This window comes from Trachemys scripta, chromosome 17 (assembly GCF_013100865.1).
Source record: "Trachemys scripta elegans isolate TJP31775 chromosome 17, CAS_Tse_1.0, whole genome shotgun sequence".
NCBI classification, from domain to species: domain Eukaryota; kingdom Metazoa; phylum Chordata; order Testudines; family Emydidae; genus Trachemys; species Trachemys scripta.
This window is the reverse complement of record NC_048314.1, coordinates 15,588,995-15,615,915: the sequence shown is the minus strand read 5'-3', so window position 1 is coordinate 15,615,915 and position 26,921 is coordinate 15,588,995. Positions and strand designations below refer to the sequence as shown.

General features: G+C 52.4%; 1 protein-coding gene across 1 annotated transcript in view; it reads right to left on the bottom strand.

The window, feature by feature from the left end:
• LAMC3 (laminin subunit gamma 3) overlaps nt 1-26,921 on the bottom strand; it is a 45,930-nt gene that overhangs the window by 15,796 nt on the left and 3,213 nt on the right. Inside the window, exons 2-12 of the mRNA XM_034793884.1 lie at nt 20,150-20,454; nt 18,218-18,348; nt 13,828-13,994; nt 12,693-12,881; nt 11,666-11,783; nt 11,399-11,497; nt 10,888-11,024; nt 8,646-8,762; nt 7,700-7,901; nt 6,950-7,062; nt 5,431-5,649 (exon numbers count right to left, since the gene is read on the bottom strand). Of these exons, the coding sequence (XP_034649775.1) occupies nt 5,431-5,649; nt 6,950-7,062; nt 7,700-7,901; nt 8,646-8,762; nt 10,888-11,024; nt 11,399-11,497; nt 11,666-11,783; nt 12,693-12,881; nt 13,828-13,994; nt 18,218-18,348; nt 20,150-20,454 (1,797 nt within the window). The remainder of the gene's footprint in view (nt 1-5,430; nt 5,650-6,949; nt 7,063-7,699; nt 7,902-8,645; nt 8,763-10,887; nt 11,025-11,398; nt 11,498-11,665; nt 11,784-12,692; nt 12,882-13,827; nt 13,995-18,217; nt 18,349-20,149; nt 20,455-26,921) is intronic.

Below are 26,921 nucleotides of genomic sequence, written 5' to 3'. Positions count from 1 at the left end.
AGCCCAAGCCCAAATGTCTACTCCACAATTGCACGGCCCCTTAGTCTGAACCCTGCAAGGCCGAATCGGCTGTCACAGGCCAGCTGCAGGTGTCTAATTGCAGCGTAGACATACCTCCGTCCATCCCTTCCTCACCAATATTCCACTCTCTGGCCATCCAGGCTGCACACCAGTTTGATAGTGGGCATGGCGTTGCCTCTGCTCAAGCCCAGGGCTTGCCACAGCACCTGCTTCCCATGCCAGTCACGGGTGGGTGCCTCTGCCTTCCGCTTGCTGAGCCACCCTCAGCGGAAGATTCATCTCACATCCTAAAAGGTGAAAACTCCCCGGCGAAGCTCGATGTACCAGCCTCTCGGCCAGCCCACCCCATCTGCTCATCCCTCCACTGCATGCTCACTGCCTAGCCAAACTTCTGTAGCATTCCAGAGTGTTCCTCGCCTTGCCCCCTGTATCCTTGCAATGACTCGGCTCCCTGGGTGCCCAACCCATGGCCCATTCCTGCTCACCCGACTGTCCCTCCAGTCATCCCTAGGGGCAATAGCTAAGCTACAGTTGTAAACCTTTACATTCGGGGATCCCTTTTGACGCATGCTCCAGGTTCCACACTGGATTTATTCCTGGTGTCACCATCCAGACACAGAGGGACAAATCCATCCCTGGAGCAAACCCCTAGACGTCAATGGAGCCACAGCAGAGACGAATCAGGCGGAACCCCAGCGAAGTCAATGGAGTTACACTCGCGGGAGAGCAGAGTCAGGCCTCAGCCCCAGGTTGGCGGAATTGCTAGTTAGAACGTGTCTGAGTCAAATTCCAACCTCCCCAGCATCTGGACCCAGGGTTTTCACCGGGCCCTTTGGAGACATGGGGCCTGCTGCAAAGTTTCAATCGCCTCCGGGTTTGGATTCGATTGAATCAGCTCCCCACAATAATAGGGGTGTGCTTGTGTGTGTCCCTTTCTACAATTTATGGGCCAAATCCCACAGTCCTTGCTCAGGCAAGAAATGCCGATTGGCTTGCATGGAATAAGGACTGAGTAACACCAGCAGAATTTGAAAGCGACATGCCAGCCCAGCTCTCCCTGCGCGAGCCGGAGCACTCAACCGTCAGGCTAGATGCCCAGTGAATTTTCAATATTAAAAATCTGCCCGAGTCTGAAATCATTGACAACGTGTTTCTGCAAGATGGCGCAAGATGTGGCCAAACACGTACACCGTCTGCACCATGCAACACACAAGCAACCGGTCTGGAGCCCAGCGGATGAGTGTAACTTCCTCGTGTGACCCAAGCCAGTGAGTCACAGGTAGAGGAAGCAAGCAGGGGACATGGGGAAACTCTGAATCCCTCTCCCTTTGGCTGGAGCCCCTCTGCCTCCAGCAATCAGTTCAATTGCCTGGAGAGAGAGAGAGAGAGAGAGAGAGAGAGCACAAAGAGTCCCATGATGATTTCTGCATGCAGTTGGCAAGATCAGCTCGGACTAGGCAAGCTAGCCTGGGGGAAAGGTTTGTGGGAAATTTCCAAGGGGCATGGAGTCAGCTTAACACATGGGGGACACATGACAAGGGGGGGGAAGTGGGCGCGCTGAGGGGGCCGAGGACTCAGAGCTCCCTGGGAAGAGCACACATGGGGCAGTTTGGATCGCAGCGGCCGAAGCTGTCAAAGGAGTCGGACAGGATGGGGAGAGAAGGAACTGAAAGAGAAAGGGGGAGGGAGAGAGAAGGGTGGGAAATGAATGAAGTGGATGCCTGTATGATGAATGGGCGGCTTGATTGGCAGAATGAAGGCCGAAAGATCAAAGGCGTGGAATTGCACCCGGGAATCATATTAAACTGGAGACATCCAGACACCGCACTCCACAACAAAAGAGGGAGAGAAGCTGCAGAACATTGTAATGTTTCCGTCTGGCAGGGCAGAGGAGCATGTTAAAAACTGCTCTTTAAAGTACTCTCTGTCCCAGCCATAAATAATTCCTCACTCATGCAACACAGATGTTACAATGCCAGGGCCAGACCACCAGCAAGACGCGGGGGATGGAGGGGGGGGTCCTGTTAGCGCTGACATTGGGTCCTGGGTTTCTTCAGTTAAGTGACAAGTAAATCATCTCGTTTCCAAGTCCCTTTGAGGGAACTACGTTGAACTGGGCTCCACAAGGGCCTGCCAAGGCGTTAGCCGGGAATGTCTAGAACAGGACTCATGGACAGACTGAGCTCTGTCTGCCATGGACAGTATGTTATTGGGTAGCAGATATGCCAGGTGCCCATGTCTGAGCTGTACCTGACCAGGGGAGTACATCATGTACCCTGCCTGTCTAATTATACATGCTCAGGACGGCTCAGCTGTGTGTCCCAGGCCCTATACTGCTAATACCACCTTAGCTCATGGTCTGTGCTTTTGGGACCTGGGTGCTGTCCTTGCTGTCACCACAAAGCACCATGACATTCACGATGTTTCACACTGACAGCTGCGAGGTCACAGGTGGCCATGGATTGATGTTATATTATTTCATACAATCCGATGGGCCCGATTCTGCCTTACTCCCTGAGTAAAGCAGCTGCACTGCAGGGAATGAGACAACTTGATGAGCAAAATACTACTCAGGGTACGTCTATACTTACCGGCTGGTTCGGCGGTAAGCAATCGATCTTCTGGGATCGATTTATCGTGTCTTGTCTAGACGCGATAAATCGATCCCGGAAGTGCTCGCCTTCAACGCCGGTAATCCTGCTCCGAGAGAGGAGTAGGCAGAGTCGACGGGGGAGCCTGCCTGCCGCGTGTGGACCCGCGTTAAGTACCTTTACGTTCGAACTAAGATACTTTGACTTCAGCTATGTTATTCACGTAGCTGAAGTTGCATATCTTAGTTCGAACTGGGGGCTTAGTGTGGACCAGGCCTCAGTGTGAATCAGGACAGCACGGGAGTGTCACTGCAGCTCCTTTCACGTCGGCGTGCTGTGCAGAGCGCATACTGTGATCCCTCTACTGCGGCACAGGCTGGGGCTGAACGTGGCAGCTGAGTCAACGGAGCACAGGGCAGGCAGTGAAGAACGAAGCTGTGTCCAATGGGAACAGCGGGAGGAATCTCCAGACAGCAGATGCAGCCCCCCCCGGCTGAACTTTGGTCTGGATACTGGGGTGCTCGTGTGAAGCAGCCATGAGCCAGCAGATTTTCCCCACTGATAGAGAAACCCAGATGCTTTCCCTGGAGGAGCAGCTCACAGCAGGGAATCTCTGCCATTTGCAATTCATTTGAAGTTGGCAGCCTTTACAGATCTGGTTTTGGTTATCCCTATGTCGCACTACTCCATGTGTATCTGCTTGCTTTTCCCCTAGCCCAGACTCTCGGGAGATGTAGTATCAGACCTGTTCAGATGCCTGTGATCTCATGCTCCTCTAGTGGGGAAACACTACTGCCTGGGACAGGCCACACATAACCCACCCTACTTCGGTGCACAGTGGGGTTTGAACCCTTGAACCCACAGAGCTGACGGTAAGAGTCTCTCCCACTTGAGCTAAAGGACTAGGTCTCCTCCCTGGCTGCTACAGCAATCTTTTGTATGGACCAGCCACTAGAGGGAGACAACCCCATCCCCCACACTCTCCTCGTGTGGGTTACATACGAACATGTCTCCCTCTAGTAGCCTACAGAGACTACAAGACCTAACCTAAGTTCCCTGTAAGCTGCATGGCTGGGTGGCCGCCCAACAGGCTATCAAGTGCCACACAGTTCAGGTGTCCCTCTGCCCAGTGCCGCATGCTGCTCCTGCCCTCTGCCTTGGAGCTGCTCCCGGGAGCCTCCTGCTTGCTGTGCAAAGCGTTGGGAGGGGAAAAGGGTGCTGATGTCAGGGTGTCCTCCTTTCCCCGGCCCTGTACTCCATCTCCACAGAGCTGGGGAGGCGCAAGACAGGGCTCTAGAGGGAGGGAGCTTGCTGGCAGCTCCTACAGTGTCTGAACTTGCTGATCTACTTAAAAGGGCAATATACTTAAAGTGGGGGTCTGTCTGTCTGTCTGTCTCTCTCTCTCTCCCACACACACACTCACACTGTCTTTCACATCACCTCCCAACACATACTTGTATTGTTGTTGTTGTTACTTCTGGATACTTCTTTCAAAGTGTGCTATTTTAGTTTTTTGACTGGTCTATGCATTTCATAATTTTTATTTCGCTCTTACAGTTAAATTGAATTCTTTGCATAGTGAGTTCTAAAATGCCTAACCTGTCCTGATTGGAGTAATTATCCCTAGAGTAACTTTTTCAAAATATAGATTATATCTGGGTTTTTGGTTTCTACTGGTGGTGCATATCCGCACATAACCTTGAAATGGTGCACATAACAAAATTCATTCCACACATGGATAGAAAAAATAGAGGGAACGCTGGACCTAACAATGGGTGTAAAAATGTCACTGGTTACTGGTAGAGCATTTTGTGTATGAAACCCTGTAATAATGTAGTTACATTGCAACTGTTGATCATGGTACATGCAGCCTATGTTCCACCTCCAGATAGCTTCTTCTCCTCACTTACCCTGTCTCCTTCACTAAAGCCTATTGCTTCTTCCTCTTCAATATCCATCTTCTCACTGATAAATCCTTTGTCCATGTGCTGATCAACTTGCAACTCAACTGCCGTAGCCTTCTCCTGCCTGGCCTCCTTACCGCTTACTTCTGCCACTCCAGTCGGCCCCCAACACCCTGCTAAGGTCATCTTCATCTCCTCAAGTTCTGCCCACCTCACCCTCCCTCCTTCAGTCCTTCCATTGGCCTCCTGCCTCTTCATGCAGTACATTCAAACTCCCCATCCAGGCCCCAGTAACATTTCCACTGACACCTCTGCTCTTCCTTCCCTCTCCCCTACTTACATTCATAAAATGCCACGCACATCTGTGGTGGTACATGCATGCATTATTAGTATTACCGAGAGGCAGTTATTTTTGTCTCTGAAATGACAATGTTATGAAACCACCCCCTGTAATTTACATGGCAATAACCTGAGATGCTGGGTACTGTAACTTCAAGTGTAATTCCCAACCTTCTTTGGGAATTATGCAGATTTATTATCTATTTACAGCATAACTTCATAGTAATTATATGGATAAATGGAGGCTGTGAAATGAACGGATGCTATGAAAGTCTCTAGAAAAGGAAGGTGAGAGCAGGGCCGGCTCCAGCATTTATGCTGCCTCAAGCAAAAATAAATAAATAAATAAATAAAATTAAAAAAAAAAGCCGCGATCGGCGGCGGCAGTTCAGCGGCAGGTGCTTCGTTCCTAGAGGGAGTGAGGGACCTGCCGCCCCCGAATTGCCGCAGGTGCCGCCCCTCTCCCTTGGCTGCCCCAAGCACCTGTTTGTTAAGCTGGTGCCTGGAGTCGGCCCTGGGTGAGAGATCGTGTGATGGTAAAAGGAAATCACTAACAGAGAGCAGGGGATCCAAACCTGTGTCCGGGTCACAGCTGCCGTGCTGGTTACAAGTACAGGGGATGCAGCTGGTGAAGGGCCCGCCCAATGGAATTTCTCTCTTGTAGCCCGGAGCGCAGGATTCGCAGAACTGCCCGGTGTACCCCTGCGGGCAGATGCACTCCTCCACCCACAGAGCAGGCAGGGAATGACCTGGGCGAGCAGAGGTGAGCTGGACCTCACTCAGGGAGACTCTACCTGTGGAAGGGACAACCAGAAGTTACGATGGGCGAATATAACCCGTGCCGAGACAATGGACCCATCAATCCAGTCTCTCTAGCATCCCTTCCAGGATGGGCTGTCCAAAGCACTGTGCCCAGCTCTAGGGCTTTCCATGTAAGGATCTCAAAGCATTTTACAAAATACTCTCAGGGCGCGATTTTCACACATGATTAGTGACTCTGGGTGCCTGATCTGAGCCATCTTAGGCAAGCCCGTGTTTCAGAATGTGCTGAGCACCCGTCCTCTGAAAACCAGGTCTCTTGAAGACATCTTAAGCGCGGCAGCCCAACAACTGAGGGATTGCAAATCACAAGGCACTTTGGAAAATCTTGCCCTTACTAACTAAGCCTTCTAACACCGCCGCAGTAAGTAAAATCGAGAGAGATCGGGGCGCCCACCACTGAAATGCAACCACCTGAGAGGTGCAACATGGCTGTTGCTTAACAGCTCACGGCAATGCTGCCCAAGAGTTTAGGAAGGAAAGTGAAAATGCCATGTTGAGTCTGAACCTGCGGAGGGAATTTTGGGAGGCAGACTGTAACTCTTCCAGTTTGAATGCGGCCATGACGCTGACTGCTACGGGATCGTCAGAAGAGCCCAGTCGATCATCCAGGCTGACCACGAGCTGTGGAGACTATAAGCAGCAGGACTCTGCTTTATGTCTCATACACAGAAACAGTAACTCCAGCTGCACTATGCCCCTAGCATCAGACCACCCTGATTCAGAGAGAGGGACGCTGCTTATTGAATCCTTGAGACCATGAGGTGTCTCGGGAAGGTCTCCCATCCAAGTAACCCCCTAGCCCAACCATGCTTAGTGTCAGATCACAGCCCATGGGATCAGGGAACAGATTCCCACTGTGCCACCTGCCTCCCACAACTCAGAGGGAGACTCCATCCTCAGACTCCAGGGCACAGGTGGAGTGGGGCAGGTCTCTGAACCTCAAGACCTTGGCCAAAGAACCCCCAGGCAGCACCATTCAGAACGGTTGAAGAGGAACTCAGTGCAGCCTCCACCTGGTGACCATGATTATTAATCATTTATATTGCAATAGTGCCCACAGGCCCCAATCTGGATCAGGGCCCCATTGTGCCAGGCGCTGTACACACACAGCCCCCACCCGGGAGAGCTTACAAGCTAAATCTTCTTCCCTCCCCTTGACCTCCCTGTTGCACTGCAGGGCTACCTGGTCCAGTGCCCAGCCCCAGAGCTCTCTTGTGGTCTTAGCAGGAGGAAGCCCCCAGCCCGAGGCAGTGCCGTCAGGAGATCACTTACAAGGTGCGTCGCTGCTGCTAGCCTGGATCCTGAGGGCAGTCAGATTAGAGAGCAGACGCTGGACGTTGAAGGACGACAGCGAGGGCTGCATCTCCTCCTCCGCCTCGTGGAGCCTGTTAGAAATCAGCCCAGAAGGGAAGGGTGCAGCCTTGCTCCTTATAAGAGCTGCCCACACATACAGGCTAAAGCAAACCGGGGCCATCTCAACCTGAGGGGGGGCAGCAGGCACGGGAAGGGCAGCAACAAGGCAGGTGAATGTTGGGAAGTCACTCGAGGGGGCACAGACAACCCTGGCAAGTTTGCAGGAGGAAACCCTGCTCTGTTTGTGCGTTCCCAGGCCATGGAGCAAGGCACTCTGGATAACGGGCAGAGTCGACTCAGTGGGCCCGATTCGGATATGGCTCACGCTGCTTTAACACTGAGGTAACTGCACTGACCTCAGCAGAGTCAGTCCTGATCTGCACTGAGATCAGAACCAGGCCATGGGGATTAGCACGGCTGAAAGGTGCCGTCCTGACAGAACAGGTCCAGCACACAGAGCATTGGTACAAACTCTCCCCACAGTGCCCTGCCAGTGGGTCTCAAACCTGCCCAGAGAGGCCACGTAGAGATGAGAGCGGAATTCAGTCTCCATGGCCCACTCAATCATTGGCCTCCCTGTGGGATTCAGCCAACAGAGGGGCCAGCGAGGTGGTGATTTTAGTGAGGGAGATGCATGTCTGCCAGGAAGTGAGGTCAGCCAGCCTGTACCTGAAGGTGACCTTGTGCTCTCCATGGTGGGGCTGGCTTTCACTGCCTGCTGGGGCGACGTAGCTCACAGACACCGCAATGCCGTCTCCCTCTAAGACCAGCTGGATGGGAAATGGAGAGGATCTGCTCCCGTTCCCCTCCGCTCGGAGGAGCAGGGAGAGGAGCTGCCCATAGCTGAGGCGCTGGTCACGCAGAAACTTCTCTGGGAGGTGAGAGGAAGAGAGGAGAGTCCATGAGACCCCCCCCAGCCTCTGGGTCCAGTCCTGCTCCCATGGATTTCAATGGCAGAACCAACCGGCCCAGACGCAGGCATGGCGCGTACAATGGATCTTGGGTCATTTCACACATAGTTCTGGGTTTCCACTGCTGTTCTAATCTGCACTGAGATTAACGCTCTGTCAATGTCAACATGCTTCCTAACAAGGGAGAATGTGAGCGTGAGACTGGCTTTAATGGCTTGGACGTTGAGGGCTCAATTCCCCCTTAGCCTTGTAACAATACTAGCGGCATCATGTATATAGCACCTCTCACGGCAAGGGGACCCAAAGCTCTTCACAAATTATAGTAATATTAACACGTAGCTCTTAGGTAGATATCAATGTCCTTTATAACGGAGGCCAGTATCATTACAGATGGGGAAACTGAGGCACAGAGCGAGGGACCTGAGTTGCCCAAGATCACCCAGCAAACCAGTGACAGGGCTGGGAACTGAACCAATGTTCTGAATCCAGCATCCTATCCACTAGGACCCATGGCCTCCCTTGCATACAAGGGAATCACTTCATCCACCACTGAAATACAGCCACCTCTGGGGTGGAACATGGTAGCTGGTACGTTGTTTTAACTGTGGATTCTTAAACAACACACAGTGGAGGTTTTATTGCAGCCACACAGTAACCAGTTACAATGCAGTAGTTCAGCTGGGCATTCCCATATACAGCAGTACCTGGTGCTATGAAATAGGCTGGTTCCACTCCGTCCTGCTCTAGGTAGATCTCCCCATTGGCCCAATGCAGCCGTCCTTCCTTGCCACTTGGAGCTTCAGCTCTCCAGCCCTCAGGCCCTTGGCAACAAATGCACACAGTCAGAGCATGCAGTGAGGCATGATGGGAAATATAACATGGAACATACAGGGGGTATCCCCTGCAGAATAGTTAGCTATTTGATCTGGGCATAAGCGTCACAACAATAGCACATTTGGAAATGTAGCCCTTATTTAGATTTTTAGGGGGGCTGCATCTCAGGAATGTCTTGCCCAAATGACCCCCAAACTGGCCCATTAATACCACCCAGCAGGCACAGGAAATTTCAAGACAATCTGAGACTGCGCACAGATTTTAGAGCACTAAGACTCCTCCACTTCCGAAGGGAAAAGCACTGCTCAGCGGGAACTAGAAAAGAGCTGGTGCACGACTGGCTAACTGGGAGCTGAGCCCTTGAAAATCTGGCCCTAAACGAGCAACCCAAAATTGGCTAGATTTCCTACCACAGAAAAACACATGGTATAAAGCCTGGCTCTATTTCAAATGTATGGAACACATTACAGGGATGTGGCAATTGGTAACATATTTTTAATACAATCAGGATGAACTTTCATCGGATGTAGTTCCATACCATCGGCTTTACGGGCAGCTGTGCACAGGTCAGGTTATATTCATGGGCCCGAAAGCTGAGCTACCCACATGGGGGGGATTTTTCTGCACTGGGGCAGGAAGCCCACCCCCAGGGTGATGCTCAATGGTTGTATTCTGTACGTTTCTTGTGATGCTCAGCAGAGGGCAGAATTTCCTCACATATGCAGCAAAGAGATGGGATTCAGCCTTGTAAGACATATCTCTGGCTGCAGGCCCAGTGGAGATAAAGTCCTGTTTTCATGGCCTGAGCAGTACCTTCCCTCCGTCAAAGCTAGGGTCATGCAGAGGCCTTTCCCCAGTGGGAATAACCCACGCTATGCACAATGGCTAGGCCAAGGCTGGGAGGAGGAGGTAGGGTGATCAGATTGCAAGTGTGAAAAATCGGGATGGGGGTGGGGGGTATAAGCATCTATATAAGAAAAAGCCCCAAATATCAGGACTGTCACCCTAGGAGGAGGAAGACGACCTAGAAATTTCAAGCGGGAGCAGGGCCGGTGTAACCATGTAGGCGACCTAGGCGGTCGCCTAGAGCACTAGGATTTGGGAGGCGCCATTTTCTTCGGCAGCGACCGCGGCGGCCGGATCTTCGGCCGCCCCGGTCGCCGCCGGCATTTAGGTGGAGGGAGCTGGGCCAGTGGAGCTCAGGGAGGGCCGCCTGCAGCAAGGGGGGGGGGCGGCACACAGGGGAACTCCCTGCCTAAGCTGATTGGCGCCACAAGCCTGGGAGGCGGGAGAAGTGAAGCAGCCACGGCGTGCTCGGGGAGGAGGTGGGGGGTGGGGAGCTGCCGCAGGGGGGGCGCCTCAGGGCGGAGGGGGGGAGCTGCCGCGGGAGGGGCGCCTCAGGGTGGGAGCTCGGGGGGGGGCGCAAAGTGGAAGTTTCGCCTAGGGCGCAAACATCCTTCCACCGGCCCTGAGTGTGAGCAGAACCCTGTTCACCCCTTACTAGGCAGAGACTCCAGAGGGAGCCAGGGGAACCTCCTCCCATATGTTCATCCATCCCCTCCCCAAGCCAACTGACTCTACTCCACGTTTTTGGGGCGGGGGAAAGGCCATTCAAACCTTTCAAAGCAACCCCAGCCCCTGGCCACTGCAGGATGGGTACAGCTTTCAGTAGTAACATCTGCCATTTATCGGTTACTTTACAGCTCATAGCAACTTACAGACTATATACTGGTATCTAGGGGCCACGGCATCCACCACCTCCATGAGCTACTCTGGGGATGAAGGTGGTAGGTATGTAATGGCCACGCAGCAGTTCTGGGCGGGAAGTGAAGGGGAATACTGGGTCCAGTTGAACTTGCAGGGGGAGTTTATGGTGGCAAATTTAAACTTGGCTGGTATCAGTGATTTATTTGCAGAGTGAGGGGAGGCCAGAGGACCCCTCCCCACCCCCACCCCCAATCTAAGCCAGAGTCAGGCCCAAACCAGGACGTTCAGACCCAGACTCAGTGCAATGCTCAGTGACTTGCCAGCCTCCATCCCAGAGTCTCCCTCCTCCATCCCTGCCTCCTCTTTCCCATAAGCAGGCACCAGCACCGGCGCTGGGTCTGGTACCTTGGCTGAAGTCAGAGCGGACGTGGTGCACCTCGTACTGGGCGGCTGCAGTGCACACAGTTGAGTGGCCATAGCAGAAGCAGCTGGTGCAGCCTGCAGGGTTGTGGGGCTGCAGATTGAAGGAGCCAGGTTGGCATCTGGACGCAGGGAGACAAAACACAGCAGTGCACTCCCAGCTCCTCCCAGCAGGAGGCATTGTAGGGAGTGAGGTCGGAGTGCTGGCTGTGGGGAACTGGTGGCTGCTGTGGTCCTATCTTCTCCCAGCAGGAGGCAAAGTAGGGAGTAGCGAGCTTGCAGTCCTCCAGTCTTCACCCCACATCCCATTGCTCTAGTGGGGGTGGAGGGAGGGGTGCTCCCTCTCTCATGCCCATCCCGGAAGGAGAGACCGACCCAGCAGTGGCTGAGCTCACGCTGGGCGCCCTGACACCTGAAAGGGAGGGGGTGTGCTTCTTCCAGCCCTGCCCTGCCCTAAGCCAGTCCCCAGCATGGCCTGAGATGGTGCTTCACTCACCTGTTGCACAGGTAGCCTTCCACCTTCTCCTTGCAGGAGCAGCGCCCCGAGTTGGGGTCACAGGTCCCCACGCTGCCGGCAGGGTCGCAGGTACAGGGTCTGCAGAGGCAAAAGCCAACAACATGAGACCAACTCCCCACTCACCCGTCTGTCAGCCCTTGGTCCTATCAGGTCAGGCTCGAGGCTGCGCTCCAGGGTGGGAAGCGGAGAGAGGCCAAGCGCCCCCGAAGTGCAGGAGAGCCTGGCTCCAGGAGCCAGTTCTCTCACCTGCAGCCTCCTTCGCTCAGAGAGTGGAACCCGGCCCGGCAGCGCTCGCACTTCCAGCCAGTCACGCTGGCCTTGCAGTCGCAGGTCCCCGAGTCGTCGCATTGGAGCCGCAGGGAGCCTGCGAGGAACCAAACCAAGAGGAACCAGTGAGGGAGCAGGAGGTGGCAGAGACAGAGAGCCCGGGAAAGAATGGGTGCGTATGTGTGTGTGCGTAAGACCCTCCTGCAGCTGCGGAGATGGGAGCACGTTGGGGAGAGAAACAAGGGGCTGGCAAGAGAGGGAGACCATTCCCCTCACCCCCCCCCCTACAAAGGGGAGCAAGGACTCTGCCTCGAGCACAGCGCTATGGGACCTGGGGGAGGTGGCTCGGGAAGGGGGGCGCCTCCAGGAGTCATGGGCTGAGGGAAGAGCATGCTGCAGTCGGTGGCAAAGAGGGCAAGTCACAGAAAAATAGGGTGTCTGGGGGAACTGACGGAGAGAGCAGGGCATGGGGTGGGGGAGGGTGGGAGAGACGTTCCCCGGGATGGGACGTGGTTGAACATTTAAGGTTATGGTTTTTTTTTAAGAGGTCTCATCCCAATCACTGAGGCTGCAGCTTTGTCCCTTCCCCCAGTTAACTGTGCCCACATTTCTGTCACAGCCCTCTTGCTCCTAGTCTCACTAGAAAAGTTTGGCTGGGTGGGATCGCTACACCAGCATAGCGTCCACGTGCAGACACACTTATACGGGCAAAAAAGTGCTTTTGTAGGTGCAGCTTATACCGGTTCCCCGAGCGAAATGAATTCTGTTGTATCTACACTAGGGCTTTTGCCAGCATAACTGTGTGGGGGGGGGGGGGAGGAGTCCCAGCCCTAACCAACATTGCTGTAACTCTCTAGTCTACACCTGCCCGGAGACACAGGCCAAGCACAGCACCAGGGCCACGGCTTTGCCAGGTGGAGGCTGGACAAGTTGACGGGACGTGGCATCACCTGCACCAGGGCCACCCCGTTTCCTCCCCCCAGCGGTGTTGCCGTGCACCACGTACCCGCCGCGTTGCAGTTGCATGGCTGGCAGGCCGTCTGCCCATCCCACCGGTAGTAGTTCTGCCGGCAGCGCTCACAGTGCGGCCCGTCGGTGTTATCCTGGCACTTCAGGCAGTGGCCGCCGTGCCCCGTGCTCCGGTACAGCTCCCGGTCGTAGAAGCACTCGACCGATCGGCCGCTGCAGTTGCATGCTGTGCCGGAGGGGCGATGGGGAGAAGATTGAGAACATCACAGGGGTCAAAACAGACATGGAAATGGAGGGGCTTGGGTCTGAATTGCCACTGGGGGGTGGGGAGGGGAGGGACTGAGCTGACACAAACCCATGGCACTCAGGACCTCCGCTGGGTTCCAGCCCAGGTCTCCTGGAGTGAACGGATGATGTGTTACCTCACTGGATTGCTATTATTATTATTATTCTGTATTGTTTGTAATCTGGGAGCACCAGGAGCCCCGTCATGGGTCAGGAGCCCTTTGTGCTGGGGCTAAGCACAGAACAAAGGTAGGCCCTGTCCCAAGAGCCCCCTTCCTGCTTCTGGGGTGTGGTAGGGGAATTCCCCGTGAAAGGCCACGTTCAGCTGTGCTAGTCCTCGGATTCCCCATGGTTTCTCCTTCAGTGTCCAGATGCTAAATGCACTGACAATCGTCCGTGTGTCTGTCTCTGACTGTAGTAGCGCTCTTGCCTCTGAGTCAACCTTGTTATCTGTTGAGCACCCCCTGGGGGCTCAGAGCAGTGCTACACAGAGGAGATCAGACCCCTGCCCCATGACACTTATAGTCTTAATGGGATGGAAAACACAAAACATACGTATGCCCTCAGAGAAGGGCATCTCTTTCCACAGTGGCTGGAGCTGTCCTGCAAGAGGAAGGAGCTGTTCTCTTGCTGCGCCAGGGTGCAGGAGATGCCACTGCCCTGGGTCAGAACCAGGACCCTGAGCTGACTTCCCCCAGCCTCAGACATTAGCAGCTTTTGGCCACTGCCCACCAGGGCTGGATTCGAACTGGCAACCTACAGGGACAGGGTTCCCTGGACGCTGAGAAGAAATAATTTTCTGAATGGCAGAGTCAGCCTGGTGAGTGAGGAGTGGGGCCAGTCAGCTTTCTGGGAGCACCCGCAGGGCCCTAAGATCTGGTACTCACGGAGACACTCATTGGCGGATTCCGCAGTTCCTCGCGCCCATGGCCGGTCCTGGTAGAAAGCCTGGCATTGCTCGCAGTCCACGCCTGTGGTGTTGTGCTGGCAGAGGCAAACCAGCTGGCCCACTTCATTGGGGGCACACTCGTTGGCATGGCCGTTGCACTTACACCTGCAAGGGAGCCAAGGGACTGTCACTGTCAGGGTTCGGCTGAGCATGGGAGCGTTAATTCGAATGAACATTGTGCTCAGCAGAGCCATTCCCTCCGTAGGCTGGCCCAGCTCCCACGGACTGCAGGGAAGCCACTGAGTCAACGGCCTGTGATGGGATGTTAGATGGGATCTGAGTTACTGCAGAGAATTGTTTCCTGGGTGCTGGCTGGTGAGTCTTGCCCACATGCTCAGGGTTTAGCTGATCGCCATATTTGGGGTCAGGAAGGAATTTTCCTCCAGGGCAGATTGGCAGAGGCCCTGGAGGTTTTTCGCCTTCCTCTGCAGCGTGGGGCACAGGTCACTTGCTGGAGGATTCTCTGCACCTTGAGGTCTTTAAACCACGATTTGAGGACTTCAATAGCTCAGACATAGGTCAGGGGTTTGTTAGAGGAGTGGGCGGGGGAGATTCTGTGGTCTGCGTTGTGCAGGAGGTCAGGCTACATGATCATAATGGTCCCTTCGGACCTTAAAGTCTATGAGTCTATGAGACTCCAATGACAGGCTCACCCCTGGATTTGGTCCAGTTTGTGGTGGAGCCAGGGTGTTATTTCCAGGAGGTGAGCTACTCTAGAGCAGTGGTTCCAGAAGCCTGATTTGTCTTGCATACCCCAAGTTTCACCTCACTTAAAAACTTGGACTTTGGCTTTCTACCACGAGCCCCAGCAAGTCTAACACTGGCCCTGGTGACCCCATTAAAATGAATTTGCCCCCAGTTCAAGAACCGCTGATATTGTATATATAACAGTATAAACAAATCATTGTTTGTAGGAAATTTTAGTTTGTACTGAGTTTGCTACTGTTTTTTATGTAGCCTGTTGTAAAACCAGGCAAGTATGTAGATGAGCTGATGTACCCCTTGGAAGACCTCTATGTAACCCCAGGGGTACGCATACCCCTGGTCGAGAATCACACCCTGTGCCCTGTGCAGTGCTCAAGTGTCCTGGTTTGCCAACATACAGAGCAGGCCACAAATCTGCCGCTCTGTCACCAGACCCTCCAGCAGCTTCCCAGGCATGACTCCCTCTGCCCCACAGCTCCAGAGGGTCACTGGGAGGAGACAGCACACTGGGAGAAAACCCCACCCCAAAGGGGGAGTGATCTGGAGGGGAGAACACTGCCTAGGGCAGATGGGTCAGGACCAAGAGGGAGATCATGGGGACATTAAGGAAGCCTGGCCGCTCCAGAGCAGCCAGTGCGGAAAGGGTTAACAAAACAGGAAGATGAGAAAACAATGTTTGGTCCCAGGTAAAGCCCGGATGGGAGGATGTTGGCTGGGGGGAGCCTCTAGCTCCAGTCAGAAGGAGGCTTCTTACCTAGGTGCTCTGCTTTAGGGCCGCGGTAAGTGGACTGGGGTAGGTGGCACATAAGGACATCCAGCTGAACCGAGCTTAGCCCAGCCCCCCGTGGCTCAGCCAGGACAGCTGCCTACAGTACACAAGGGCACTGGTTCTAGCCCAGCTAGCGGAAGGCAGGCTGAGCCGGCAAGTCAAGTGCACTGGAGTGTCTAGCCAGCAGCTGGTGAGTGCCTGAGGGGGCGGCTTCTGGGCCGGTTTCAGGGCCCCCAGGAGAGCCTCGGGGTGTGGACAGAACAGACGTCACCCAAACGGGAGGAGGAGGGAAAGCAGCACAGGCTGGGGCCATTTCAAGGCCACCCATCCCATCCCACTCCCACAGGCGCTCCCCAGCAGTACCCCCTGTGAGGTCATTTAGACTGAGGGTGGCCTGATCAGACGCTAATGAGCTCCAGCTGTTGGGGACTGGAGTGTCAGCTAAAGTCGCTGTGTGCTCCTGGCCTCCCTCTCCCAGCGTGGGGAGCAGCTCTCTCTGGGCGACTGAGATGTCCATGGGGCTCCGACCAGAGCAGGGAGATACTGACAGTACAGCCTCGTTCCGGACACCGGAGGGGGAAAAGCATGGAGGGCGTGAGGGCCCTGCTCCGTGGGAGTGCTCATACCCAGTACCCTCACTCGCAGCTACCGCAGGCCTCGCCCAGTTTGTCCTCCAGAAGCAGAGAACTCCCCCGGGCTTTAGCAGGACAAACCTGGGCCGGCAATGGCAGATCGAAAAAGAGGAAGGATTCAGCTAAACCCTGCAGCAGTTCCAACTCTGTCCTCTCCTTCCTGTCAAGCCCAGCGACCCCAGACCTGAGGGCCCGGGGCCAGCTGTCAGTACAAGCCAAGCAAGCGGCCCCTTGCCATACAGCTCACCCTGCTGAGACCGCACTGTGTTTGAGCAGGCCAGGGTTTAACCCCTTGGACACTGACGAGGAGGATATTGGTGTCCTGGGCCTTCTCCCTCAGTCCCACAGGAGCTCAGCCTCCCCACTCTGCAGTCAGCCACAGGCCTTTGTGTCCCACTCATCTGATCATGGCCACTGGCTGCTCTTCCCCGCATAGAGCCCTGCACCAGTTCCTCCTCACCCATGGCTGACCCCATGGGGAGACTGGTCTCGGTGTTGGTCTGAGGGAGCAGCTGGGAACCAGCAGGGGGCAGCTGAAGGAAAAGGTGAGAAAAGTGGGGGGTCTCCCAGCTGGAGAAGTGGAGGGGGGTTCTCCCAAGCATCCTGCCTGCTAACAGCTGGAGACCCCGCCTCTCATAGACCAGCCTCCCTCCCTGGCTCCAGCCTGCTTAGCCTCACCCACGCCCCAAAGCTCACGGATAGTCTGGCCCACAGGAGCCGAGGGCACGGCATGCCGAGCGGGCAGTCTCCCACCATCACAAGCCCTGTGCGCTGGCAGAAAGAAAGCTGGCCCCACTCCAAGGCATGCGGGAGCCGGAGGCAGCTGCTTGGGTGAGTTGTGTGTTCTGGCTGGTTTGCTAATCCCCCGAACAGGGCTTTGTTTGGAGCTCACTCTGCGAAGGCGTAGCATGGGAGCCGAGGGTTCGTTTCTCCCACAATAGTTTTCAGATCCTGACTGGCAGCCCAGAGCTCCATGATCCAACTGCTTGGGCCGTGTAAATGCTCTACACATTGAATACAAACCGGGCACCATATGCAAGCAGGACAAAGCCTGCTCCACACATGAGCAGCCTTCCACAGCCTGTTCCCCTGCCAGGTCCTGTTTACTGGAGTGCCATCTCCCTTGAGTGCCTGCCTGCTGCCTCCTGAAGTTCCTCTTCCATCTGATAATGAGAACATCCATGCAGCCCCAACACCTGGGAGCTGATACTGGGTACTTTGGGCAGAGAAATAGCGACACGCTTTCTGAGTCCATTGAGATTCATGGGCTTTCTGGAGGGACTGGGAGGGAAGATGGCAAGTATAATCCTAGAAGCATAGGCCTGGAAAGGACCTCGATAGGTCATCTAGTTCAGTCCCTTGCAGAGGCAGGACTAAGTATTATTTTAGACCATCCCCGACAGGCGTTTGTCTAACTTGTTCCAGTGCCAGAGATTCCACAGCCTCCCCAGGTAATCTGTTCCAGTGCTTAACGACCCTGACAGTTAGGAAGTTTTTCCTATTTCTAACCTAAATCTCCCTTACTGCAATTTAAGCCCATTACTTCTTGTCCAGTCCTCTGCAGATAAAGACAACAATTTATTATCCTCTTTATGTACTGGAAGACTTGTGTGTCCCCTCAGTCTTCTCTTCTCCAAACTAAACAAACCTAATGTTTTTCAATCTTTCCTCATAGGTCAGGTTTTCTAGACCTTTTAATCATTTTTGTTGCTCTCCTCTGGACTGTCTCCAATTTGTCCACATCTTTCCTGAGGCACCTTGCCCAGAACTGGACACAGAACTCCAGCTGAGGCCTTATCAGGGCAGAGTAGAGCAGAAAAATTACTTCTTGCGTCATCTTGCTACACTCCTGCTAATACAGCCCAGAACCATGTTCGCTTTTTTTGAAACTGTGTTACACTGTTGACTCCTATTTAGATTGTGAGCCACTATAACCCCCATGTGCAAAATAGGGACTGCGCTGCTTAAACGAGGGAACTGGAGTGTAAGTGCCTCTCATCTGAGGATCTCAAAGGGCTTTAAGCCTCACATCCTCCTTCTGTACCATCATCTCCATTTTACAAATGATGAAACTGAGGACCAAGGAGATTAAATGGCTTGTCCCAATCACACCGTCTCAGAGCTGGAGGCAGAACCCAGGAGTCCTGACTCCCCATCCTACGCCTAAACACAAGAACACCCCTCCTTCCACCTCTTCTCCCCATGCCCCAGCCACGCCTTACCTGCCGCCGACCGAGAAGTCAGAGATGGCGTAATAGTAGGACTGCAGCACCTTGGGATCTTTGAAGATGTCATCCCCAAACGTGTTGAGCCGGTTCAAGGAGATGAGCAGGTCAGTGCCGGTCACCCACTCCTGAGGAATTCAGGCCACAAGAGAACTGTGGGTGAGTGGCCCAAGCAAATACATCACCCTATGGGGGGGTCAGCAGCCCCTTTACAAGAGGGAACAGAGGAGGCAGCAGAACCATCCCACACCATCTTGAGGAACCACCATGTGTATAGTACTAAGTCCTCCTCTTAATTAATCGAACCCTCATGCTGCTTAGACACACACATGCACATGCCAGAAATCGTGCAGGCCAGGTGTGGCATGAACTAGTCTTCTCTCCATCAGCACCATGTTCTCCCATGCAGAGGGAGGCCGTGAAACATTCTCCCCACTTGGCTGGCAGCGGAGCAGGGCTCAAGACCTGACATTGGATCCCAGTTTCAAAATAGCCAATGTTTTGGGAACTTTGGGTGATTTGACCCATTGAGATGGAAGGCGCTCAGATACCCCAGTGATAGGTGACCTAATGAATGATGGATAGATTAGATAAAATTTAGGATCCAAATGTCTTCAAAATGCAAGTGTGTTTGGACCTGGGATTTTGGTCCAGGTCCATTTTGGGTCACCACTGGTAATGGCTGGCTTTCGATTGGTTTATGGAGAAAAACTTTCCTCCTTGCTCCTGGGAGAATGTGTGTGATGAGGACTTTGTTCTGTGTCTTCCCAGGGCACGCGGGCAGCGGGCACCAGCGGGGTCACTCTGAAGCGAAAACTTTTTTGCTTCTCTACTTCTCCCCCACCCCCACCCCTTCATCAGAGACCTCCATCCTCTGCACAGAGCTGGAGCGGAAGATCTGACATTTGTGAAAGTCATTTCTCCGAGAGATCCAGGCAGGAGGAGATTTGCTGAGGGAGCTGCCACAAAATCAGATGCTATAAAGTCAGAGACTGGAACGTTAACGTTCCACAAGAGAATTGATGGAAGCTGAAGGAGACGTTCTGCTGCAAGTGGATAGGGTGTATCCTCTCCACTAAGCTCCCTGAGTATGTGCTTCCCACCACCTTCAAGTCCCTTTGAGAGCGCAGTGCGGCCCAACATTAGGCCTGGTGCCTGGACACAGCTCTCGTTCCCAATATTGGTAGCAAAATGAGGGAGAACCTTAGACTACGAAGTTGAACAAAGACTAGATGTTTTGCGTCCCAGGGGATGTCTACATTGGAATGGGTAATTTCCAGTCAAGTAGACATGATTGAGCTAGTGCACTAAAAACAGAAGTGTAGCCATGGCGACTAAAGGGCCAGCCATCAGAGTATGTACCTAGGCTCTCGGACAGCATCGTACTCGGGGCAGTTGGCCCATCCTGCCACTCGTCCACCGCAGCCAGGCTGCTATTTTTAGTGCACTAGTTCATGCACAGCTAGAGTGGGTATGTCTGCTCAAGCTGGGAATTACCCGTCCAGCTCTAGTGCAGAGCTCCCAATGGTGTTGGGGAATGGGGTTAGCCAACGAGCGTCTGGCAGAACTGGGTTAAGGCCAGCCTAGCGTGATCCGTTCCACTAGGGTGTTGGAGGTTAGTCACCGTGGGCTTGGTGGATCTGAGTTTGGGCCAACTGAGCACGGTCCATCAGACCCCTATAAATCCAGCTCCGGCACATATTGCAGATCTGTACATTCACACACACACATAACTCCATTCTGCTCCAATGTGAGTGTAAGAGCGGAATCTCTCTTTTTATCTGACCAGATATTTCTAATGTGCCCACCCCCGTGGGACCTGAGCACTAACAATATTACAGCTCTCCAAGCACAATTCCCAATGCCAACTCCCCGGAGCCACCTGGTCTACTAGCCACACATGGCCGCCTCCAACCCTGAGCCTAGTACCTGTAGCACAGGGCTCTTGTCAAAGCTGTAGGCGCTGGGCCGGCCCTCCAGGGTGGAGAAGGCCACGTTCCCTCCGCTCAGCGGGGAGATGTCGCTGAACTCCTCCGTGCAGAAGGCCACCTGCTCATCCTCACCAGGCCGCAGGTACTGCCGTTCTTGCTTCCTGTAGGTCTTCCCACAGGAGGCGCTGTAGTACTGGTACGGGATCCAGGGCCCGTCCACACGGCTGCGTTTGTAAATAGCAAAGCTCTCTGGCCGGCTTGTGTGAAACTTCAGCCGCACATAGGTGATTTCATAGGACTTCCCTGAAGAAGGAGAAGAAGAGAAGGCAACATAGTTAGGTGCAAAGAGTTCATCCATAGCCTGTACATCTCTCTTTGGGTACCACCAATTTCAGGAGCTAAAAATGCCTGTCAAAAATCTGCTGACACAGGTCATTCAAGCCATGGGGTAACTGACTTATTGCCCATGCTAACCCCATATGTTGTGCCATGAGGAACCTGTGACATGTACTTCTAAATGCGGAGGTGTAACATTGTCCCCGTGTTACGGCTGGGGAAACTGAGGTTCAAGAGAGCTGATGAAGTGATTTTTCCAAGGGAAAGGAATTACTGGAGCAGTTGGGGATAAAACCCAGGAGTCCTGAGGCCCAGCCCTGTGCTGTAGACGTTCTGTGAATACACAGAGGACTTCAGGACTGTCATTCTGACACTCTTCTTACCAGCACAAAATTCACACCCACATTTTAAATGCTAGAAAAGGGAATGTTTTACAGAGAAGCTACCCCAGAGGAATGAGCCATCAGAGCAGGTCCGTCCCCAATTGTTGGGGCAGGGATGAGCAAATGCTTCCTCTCCTGGACATGCCTCACATCAACACCAGGCAGGAAATTCTTGCTCACACGGACTCCAGTCGCACCTTGGATTCCCCTGGACAACACCAGCTCAGAATGACCCAGCCAACCCAGTGTCCCTGACATCTTCTGCTTTTGCTGTTTAAAGCAACACATTTATATTCTTTCCGTCCGTTTCTCTTGACACACAGAGAGATACGTCAGCCCAAAGACAGCTTTTCAGCTGCTCTTCCAGTGCTGGTCCATGCCGATGATGGGAAGGAGGATGCTGGACATTAAAAAGCAGCCAATCCATCCAGGTCAGGGGATCAGAGCTGGGCCCCAGACCAGACACTCAGCTTCTCAGGTGCCAGCTGAAATCCAGCCTAGCTCGAGGTCGTTGCCATCCAATAGCTGCTCAGTGATCTCTGCAAAAAGGGTTTGCTGGGTCTCAAGCCAGATTCCAGCAGACGAGCCTCCGGCGCAGACACAAAAAGGCCCAATTCTGAGCTCACTCACACCCGTATGAGTCAGGAATAAAATTCACTGACGTCAATGAGCCAGCTCCTCAGATGGTGAAGTCAACGGAGCTACGCTGATTTACAGAGGCTGAAGAGCTGGTCCAATGGAACAAGACTGCTGTCAAACCAGCGTAAGGGAGAGGAGAATCAGGCCCACCATCACTGACTGGCCTCTTCCCGGGCAGTGTTAGGAAAAGAGCTGAAGGACTCGGTGGACCATGGAGACTCAACTCCCTTGTTGGCCTTTCAAGGGAAGGTTGACACCACCCGCTGACGGAGCGGCATGCGGGGAAGGCTGCAACAAGGATCAACAGAGGGGGCTCCAGTCCCTGAGGGCAGTCAATCCACCACTACAATCGCTTATTGAAAACATCAGTGAGAAAAAATAATACAAATATCAAACTGCTTAATTGCCAGAGACAAAGGACCGGGTCCAACTCCGAGAGCTGGTTCGTCTTTAATTATACTACTATTGATAGTACAAAACAATCCGCGACAAGGTTTTAGCTTTGTTGGAAAAGATAATGAGTCCGGAATGTTAGACGGGTTATTTGGGGACTACAAAAAACCAGCCTTTAATTAGACCCATATGAATTATGTCGGCTACGGGCTGTGACTTTGTAAGAATGCTGTCGGGGAGCGGAGATAACTCAGGCTACCGCCGGGCTGCAGGGGGAAGAATCTGCCATGGATCAGAGCTGTACTGCAGTTCCCAGATTCTTGCTTGTCATCACAGAAACCTGACTACTGTTTGCAGTTCTGTCTTCGGAGAGATTTGCTGATAACCTCGCAAGGAGGCAGCAAGCGTTAGGGGAAGTTGACAGCAACAGCTCCACCTTGGAGACAACCCCATGCACAGGGTGACTCTTGCAAGGCGCTGAGTGCTAAACACCCATTGAGTTCGTGGGAGCTGAGCACCGCGGAGGATCAGGCCCAGCGTGGCTGTTGTACCCATACTCTCTCTTCTCTGTCTGTTCTGACTCTGCTGTTCCTCTCTGGTTGCCTTCCACCCTCTGGGAGCTTTCTAAATTGATCCTAGTGGGGGCTTTATCCACGGCTGGGTTCTGTGCTCACTGACCTGATTCCGACTCATCGCTCTTGCAGATGTACCTACATTTCGCCAGCGAGAAATAATGCATTTCTAATGTCTTTTGTGAGAGTTCCTTTGGTTTGGTGGGTCTCAGTCTAGTTCCCAGGGAGGCAGAACACAAACCACCATGACAACTGGCTTTAACTGATGTTCTCTGCAGAGGCTCAGACTTGGCCGGGGTGGGGCAGGAGACCTCCTTCCAGGTCCAGATTGAGGCCACGGTGGATAAAATTGGATGATGAAAAATAATAATAAAAATCAGATTTTTGGGGTTAATTTAAATACAGTTTTATTTTAAAAAATAAACCTATTTAAATTTGAAATTATGACAACCTATGTTATGGAGTAAACTTACTATGATGGATTAAAATCATGTAAATTAAACTTTAAAAATTAATATTAGGCAGTACATGTTTGCTAACAAAGTTTTAGACAAAAGTCAAACCACTGAGCTGGTGGAAGACACTGGCTCAGCACCTGGAACCACAGTTCGTTAAAGTGCAAAACCAGCTTTTGACAGCATTAGCCCCTTCTGCACATGCAGCGAGAATATTTTCTTCATTTCAGTTATTTAACTTGTTCAGCTCAATGACTAATTAATTCAAAGTCAAGAAACTGAGTGGGAGTTGAAACATTGGAAAAAATCGTTTTCCTCTCCCAATTTATGAATGAAAGTGAGGTGTGAGGGGATGAGATCTACTAGTTTTAAAATCTTGAAGGACATGGTGATCAGAAAGAATCTGCTTAATTCACTAACTACAGATAACACTTCCTGTGTTTAATAAGTCAGTCAGTTTTAAATGCAAAAGATGTTTTGAGTAACTTTTTTTCTTGTGTATCTAGCACATTGAAGGTTTAATTTAACTAATTTTAAAAAATTTAAATGTTTTTGTGCATTTAATTTAATTTCAGTTTCCCTCCAAACAGCTTGATGCAAATCATGAGTAAAAAAAATAATTCTCATCTAGTAAATAAGAAATGACTCAGTCACCATTTCTAACAATAAAAAAAAGTAAAAATTACAAATCTGAATACACGTATGTTAAGTTATATAGTTGCTTAAAGAGCTATGTATAAATATAGAGTATTGTCCTGGTTAGCAAAAAAGCAGCGCCAAATTTAGGCTAAAGGCTATATTTAGTTACAAATCAACAAGATTCAGTGCAGGGGCAGCTCCAGGCACCAGCACAGGAAGCGCCTGCCTGGGGCGGCAGGCTGCGGGGGGCGGCCTGCCGGTCGCTGTGAGGGCAACATTTAGGCTGCCTTCGGCAGCACACCTGAAGGAGGTCCGCCGGTGCCGCGGTTTCGGCAGCAGTTCAGTGGCGGGGACGCCGAAGGCACAGCACCGGCGGACCTCCCGCAGGCATGCCGCCGAATCTGCGTGACCGCCGCCGAAAGCCGCCTGACTGCCGTGCTTGGGGCGGCAAAAAACATAGAGCCGCCCCTGATTCAGTGGTTACCAACCAATGAGAATCAAGTCTTCTTTAGGACAGAAACCCCAACTAAGTACAAGTGCAAATCAAGATTAAAAATTGATGATTTAAATCAAAGTTTCCTCCATGCTGTTTAAATCATGATTAAAATTGGTGATTTAAATCAATCCACCCTGGCAGAAGAACACTGGACAGGCAGCACTGGTGAAGCTTGCCTTGATGATGCTCATGTTCTGCCTATTCTGGGAAAGACTCACACCGCGATTCCATGTAGGACTCCTGAAGGGTGGAATTCCAGACACCCTGGGTGGGTTTATTCCCAGACAGGAAATTCCTTGGGGGCGTCTACCAAAACAGCAGGGGATCAAAGCAGTCAATGCGCAGAACAATTTCCTCTGGGAGAGGAGCTGGTCTCTGCACTGTGTCAATAAACAACCATTGAATGACCCTCACAGAATCAGCTTGGATTCCAGCTAAGGAGGAGATGGCGGTAGCAGCGGGAATTGGAGATCCCAGGTTCAATCTCCAGGCTATCAGATTAACAAAAGACTGCACGTCAGAGAAGGTTTTGGAGTTTGCTCTTGGTCCAAGACACTAGGATAAAATTAATGGGCCGGACTGTGTTCTCATGACTTTCATGAGAATCTGTGATCATTTGTTTGACTACAGACGTGGCTAGCACCAACAAAAATTCTGGCACATCAGGATTTTCCTTTAGTAGCCCAGCAGGGGTGGAGAGGAGGGAAGGAGTAAAAGAACTGACATGCAGCAAACTTTGTGTGCACAGAGGAAGAAAATGAGCACCGCACGATGTGGCGGTTAGAGGAAGAGAATGGGAGACAGGACTCCTGGTTCTATTCCCAGCTCTGCTGCTTACTCTTTGGGCCTTAGTTTGCTTATCTGTAAAATGGGCTGGGAGGCTAAATTGTTTAAGTCAGTAAAACTATTTGAGGTCTCTGGATGAAAAGGACTATAGATGGGCTGAGTATTATCCACCTACACTCTCAGCAGTGCCCTCAGATGGAGAAGCCACACATTAGTCCTCAATGGCATGAATAGTTGCTACACAAGGATCCATCCCTAGGAGTCAAATTGGCTCCTCCTTCCCCCTCTTAGGCACAGGGAGATGTTTCATAGATTATAAGGAGGGTGTTAAAAAGTAGCCACTGAAGCTAGACATTTTTAAATCAACAGGTCCAGTTAACTTTCATCCAGGAGTTTTAAAAGAGCTGGCCGAGGAGCACTCTGGCCCATTAATGTTGATTTTCAATAATTCTTGGAACACTAATGAAATATCAGGGGATTAAAACAAAGCTGCTGTTGTGTCAATATTTAAAAGGGTAAACAGGATGAGCCAGTCAAAAAGGCAGGCAATATAAATAATGCTAATTAACACGGGTTTATGGAAAACAGATCTCAAACTAAGTCATCATCTTTTCTGATGAGATTACAAGTTTGGTTGATACAGGTAATAACAGCAATGTAATATACTTAGATTTCTGTAAGGCATTTGACTTGGTACAACACACCATTTTGATTAAGGATCTAAAACAATACAAAAACATGGCACAATTAAATGGATTAAAGGATAGGTCACAAAATATAAATGTAAACAGGGAATCATCAGGTATATTTCCAGTGGGGTCCTATGCTATTTAACAAGGTAATTTATCAATTACCTAGAAAACCTAAAGTTGGCAGATAAAGATTGGGGGAGAGGTAAATAATGAAGCAGACAGGTCACTGACACAGAGCAATCCAGATAACTTGGAAAGCCGGGTGCAAGCAATTATGCATATTAATAAGATCAAATGTAAAGTCACATCTAGGAACAAAGAATGTAGGAGATACTTACAGGATGGGGAACTCTGTCTTGGGATGCAATGATTCTGAAAAGGATTTGAGGGGATAATCAGCTGAACATGTGCTTCCAGTCTGATGCTGTGGCCAAAGGGCTAATATGATCCTCGGATGTATAATCAGGGGAGTATCGAGTAGGAGTACAGAAGTTATTTTACCTCTATGTGGCACTGGTGTGACCACTGCTGGAATACTGTGTCCAGTTCTGGTGTCAATAGTTCAAGAAGGATGTGGGGGGTGGGGGGGAAACTTGGAGAGAATTCAGAGAAGAACCACAAGGATAATTAAGGGATTGGGAAACATGCCTTATATTGAAAAACTCAAGGAGTTCAATCTATTACATTTAACAAAGAGGTTAAGGGATGACTTTGTCACAGTCTATTAAATACCTACGTGGGGAAGACACATTTGATAACCAGGGCTGGTGCAACCATTTAGGCAAACTAGGCGGCTGCCTAGGGCGCCTAGTGGTTGGGGGCGCCTAAAAGCCCGCTCAGGCTAGGAGGTGGAGTGGAGGTGAGCTGGGGCGGGGGGGAGGGGAAGGGGAGGGCCGCCTGCAGTAACGGGGGGGGGGCGCACAGGGGAACTGCTCCCCGCTCCAGTTCACCTCCACTCTGCCGCCTCTGCTGAGCACACAGCCCCCACTCTAAGTCTCCTCCAATCGGCGCCGCAAGCCTGCGAGGGGAGGAGAATTAGAGCGGCGCCAGTGTGCTCAGCGGAGGAGGCGGAGCCGAGGTGAGCTGGGGCAGGCTCCCCAGGCGGGGTTAGCTGCCGCGGTGGGGGGTCTCCCCAGGCGGGGTTAGCTGCCGCAGAGGAGGGGGCTTCCCGGGCGGGGTTAGCTTCCACGGGGGCGGTGTCTCCCTGGGCGGGGTTAGCTTCCGCGGGGCGGGGAGGAGGAAGTCTCCCCGGGCGGGGTTAGCTGCCGTGGAGGCGGGCTCCCCGGGCTGGGTTAGCTTCTGCGGGGGTCTCCCTGGGTGGGGTTAGCTGCCGCGGAGGGGGAGTAGCTGCTGCGGGGGGGCTCCCCGGGCGGGGGGGG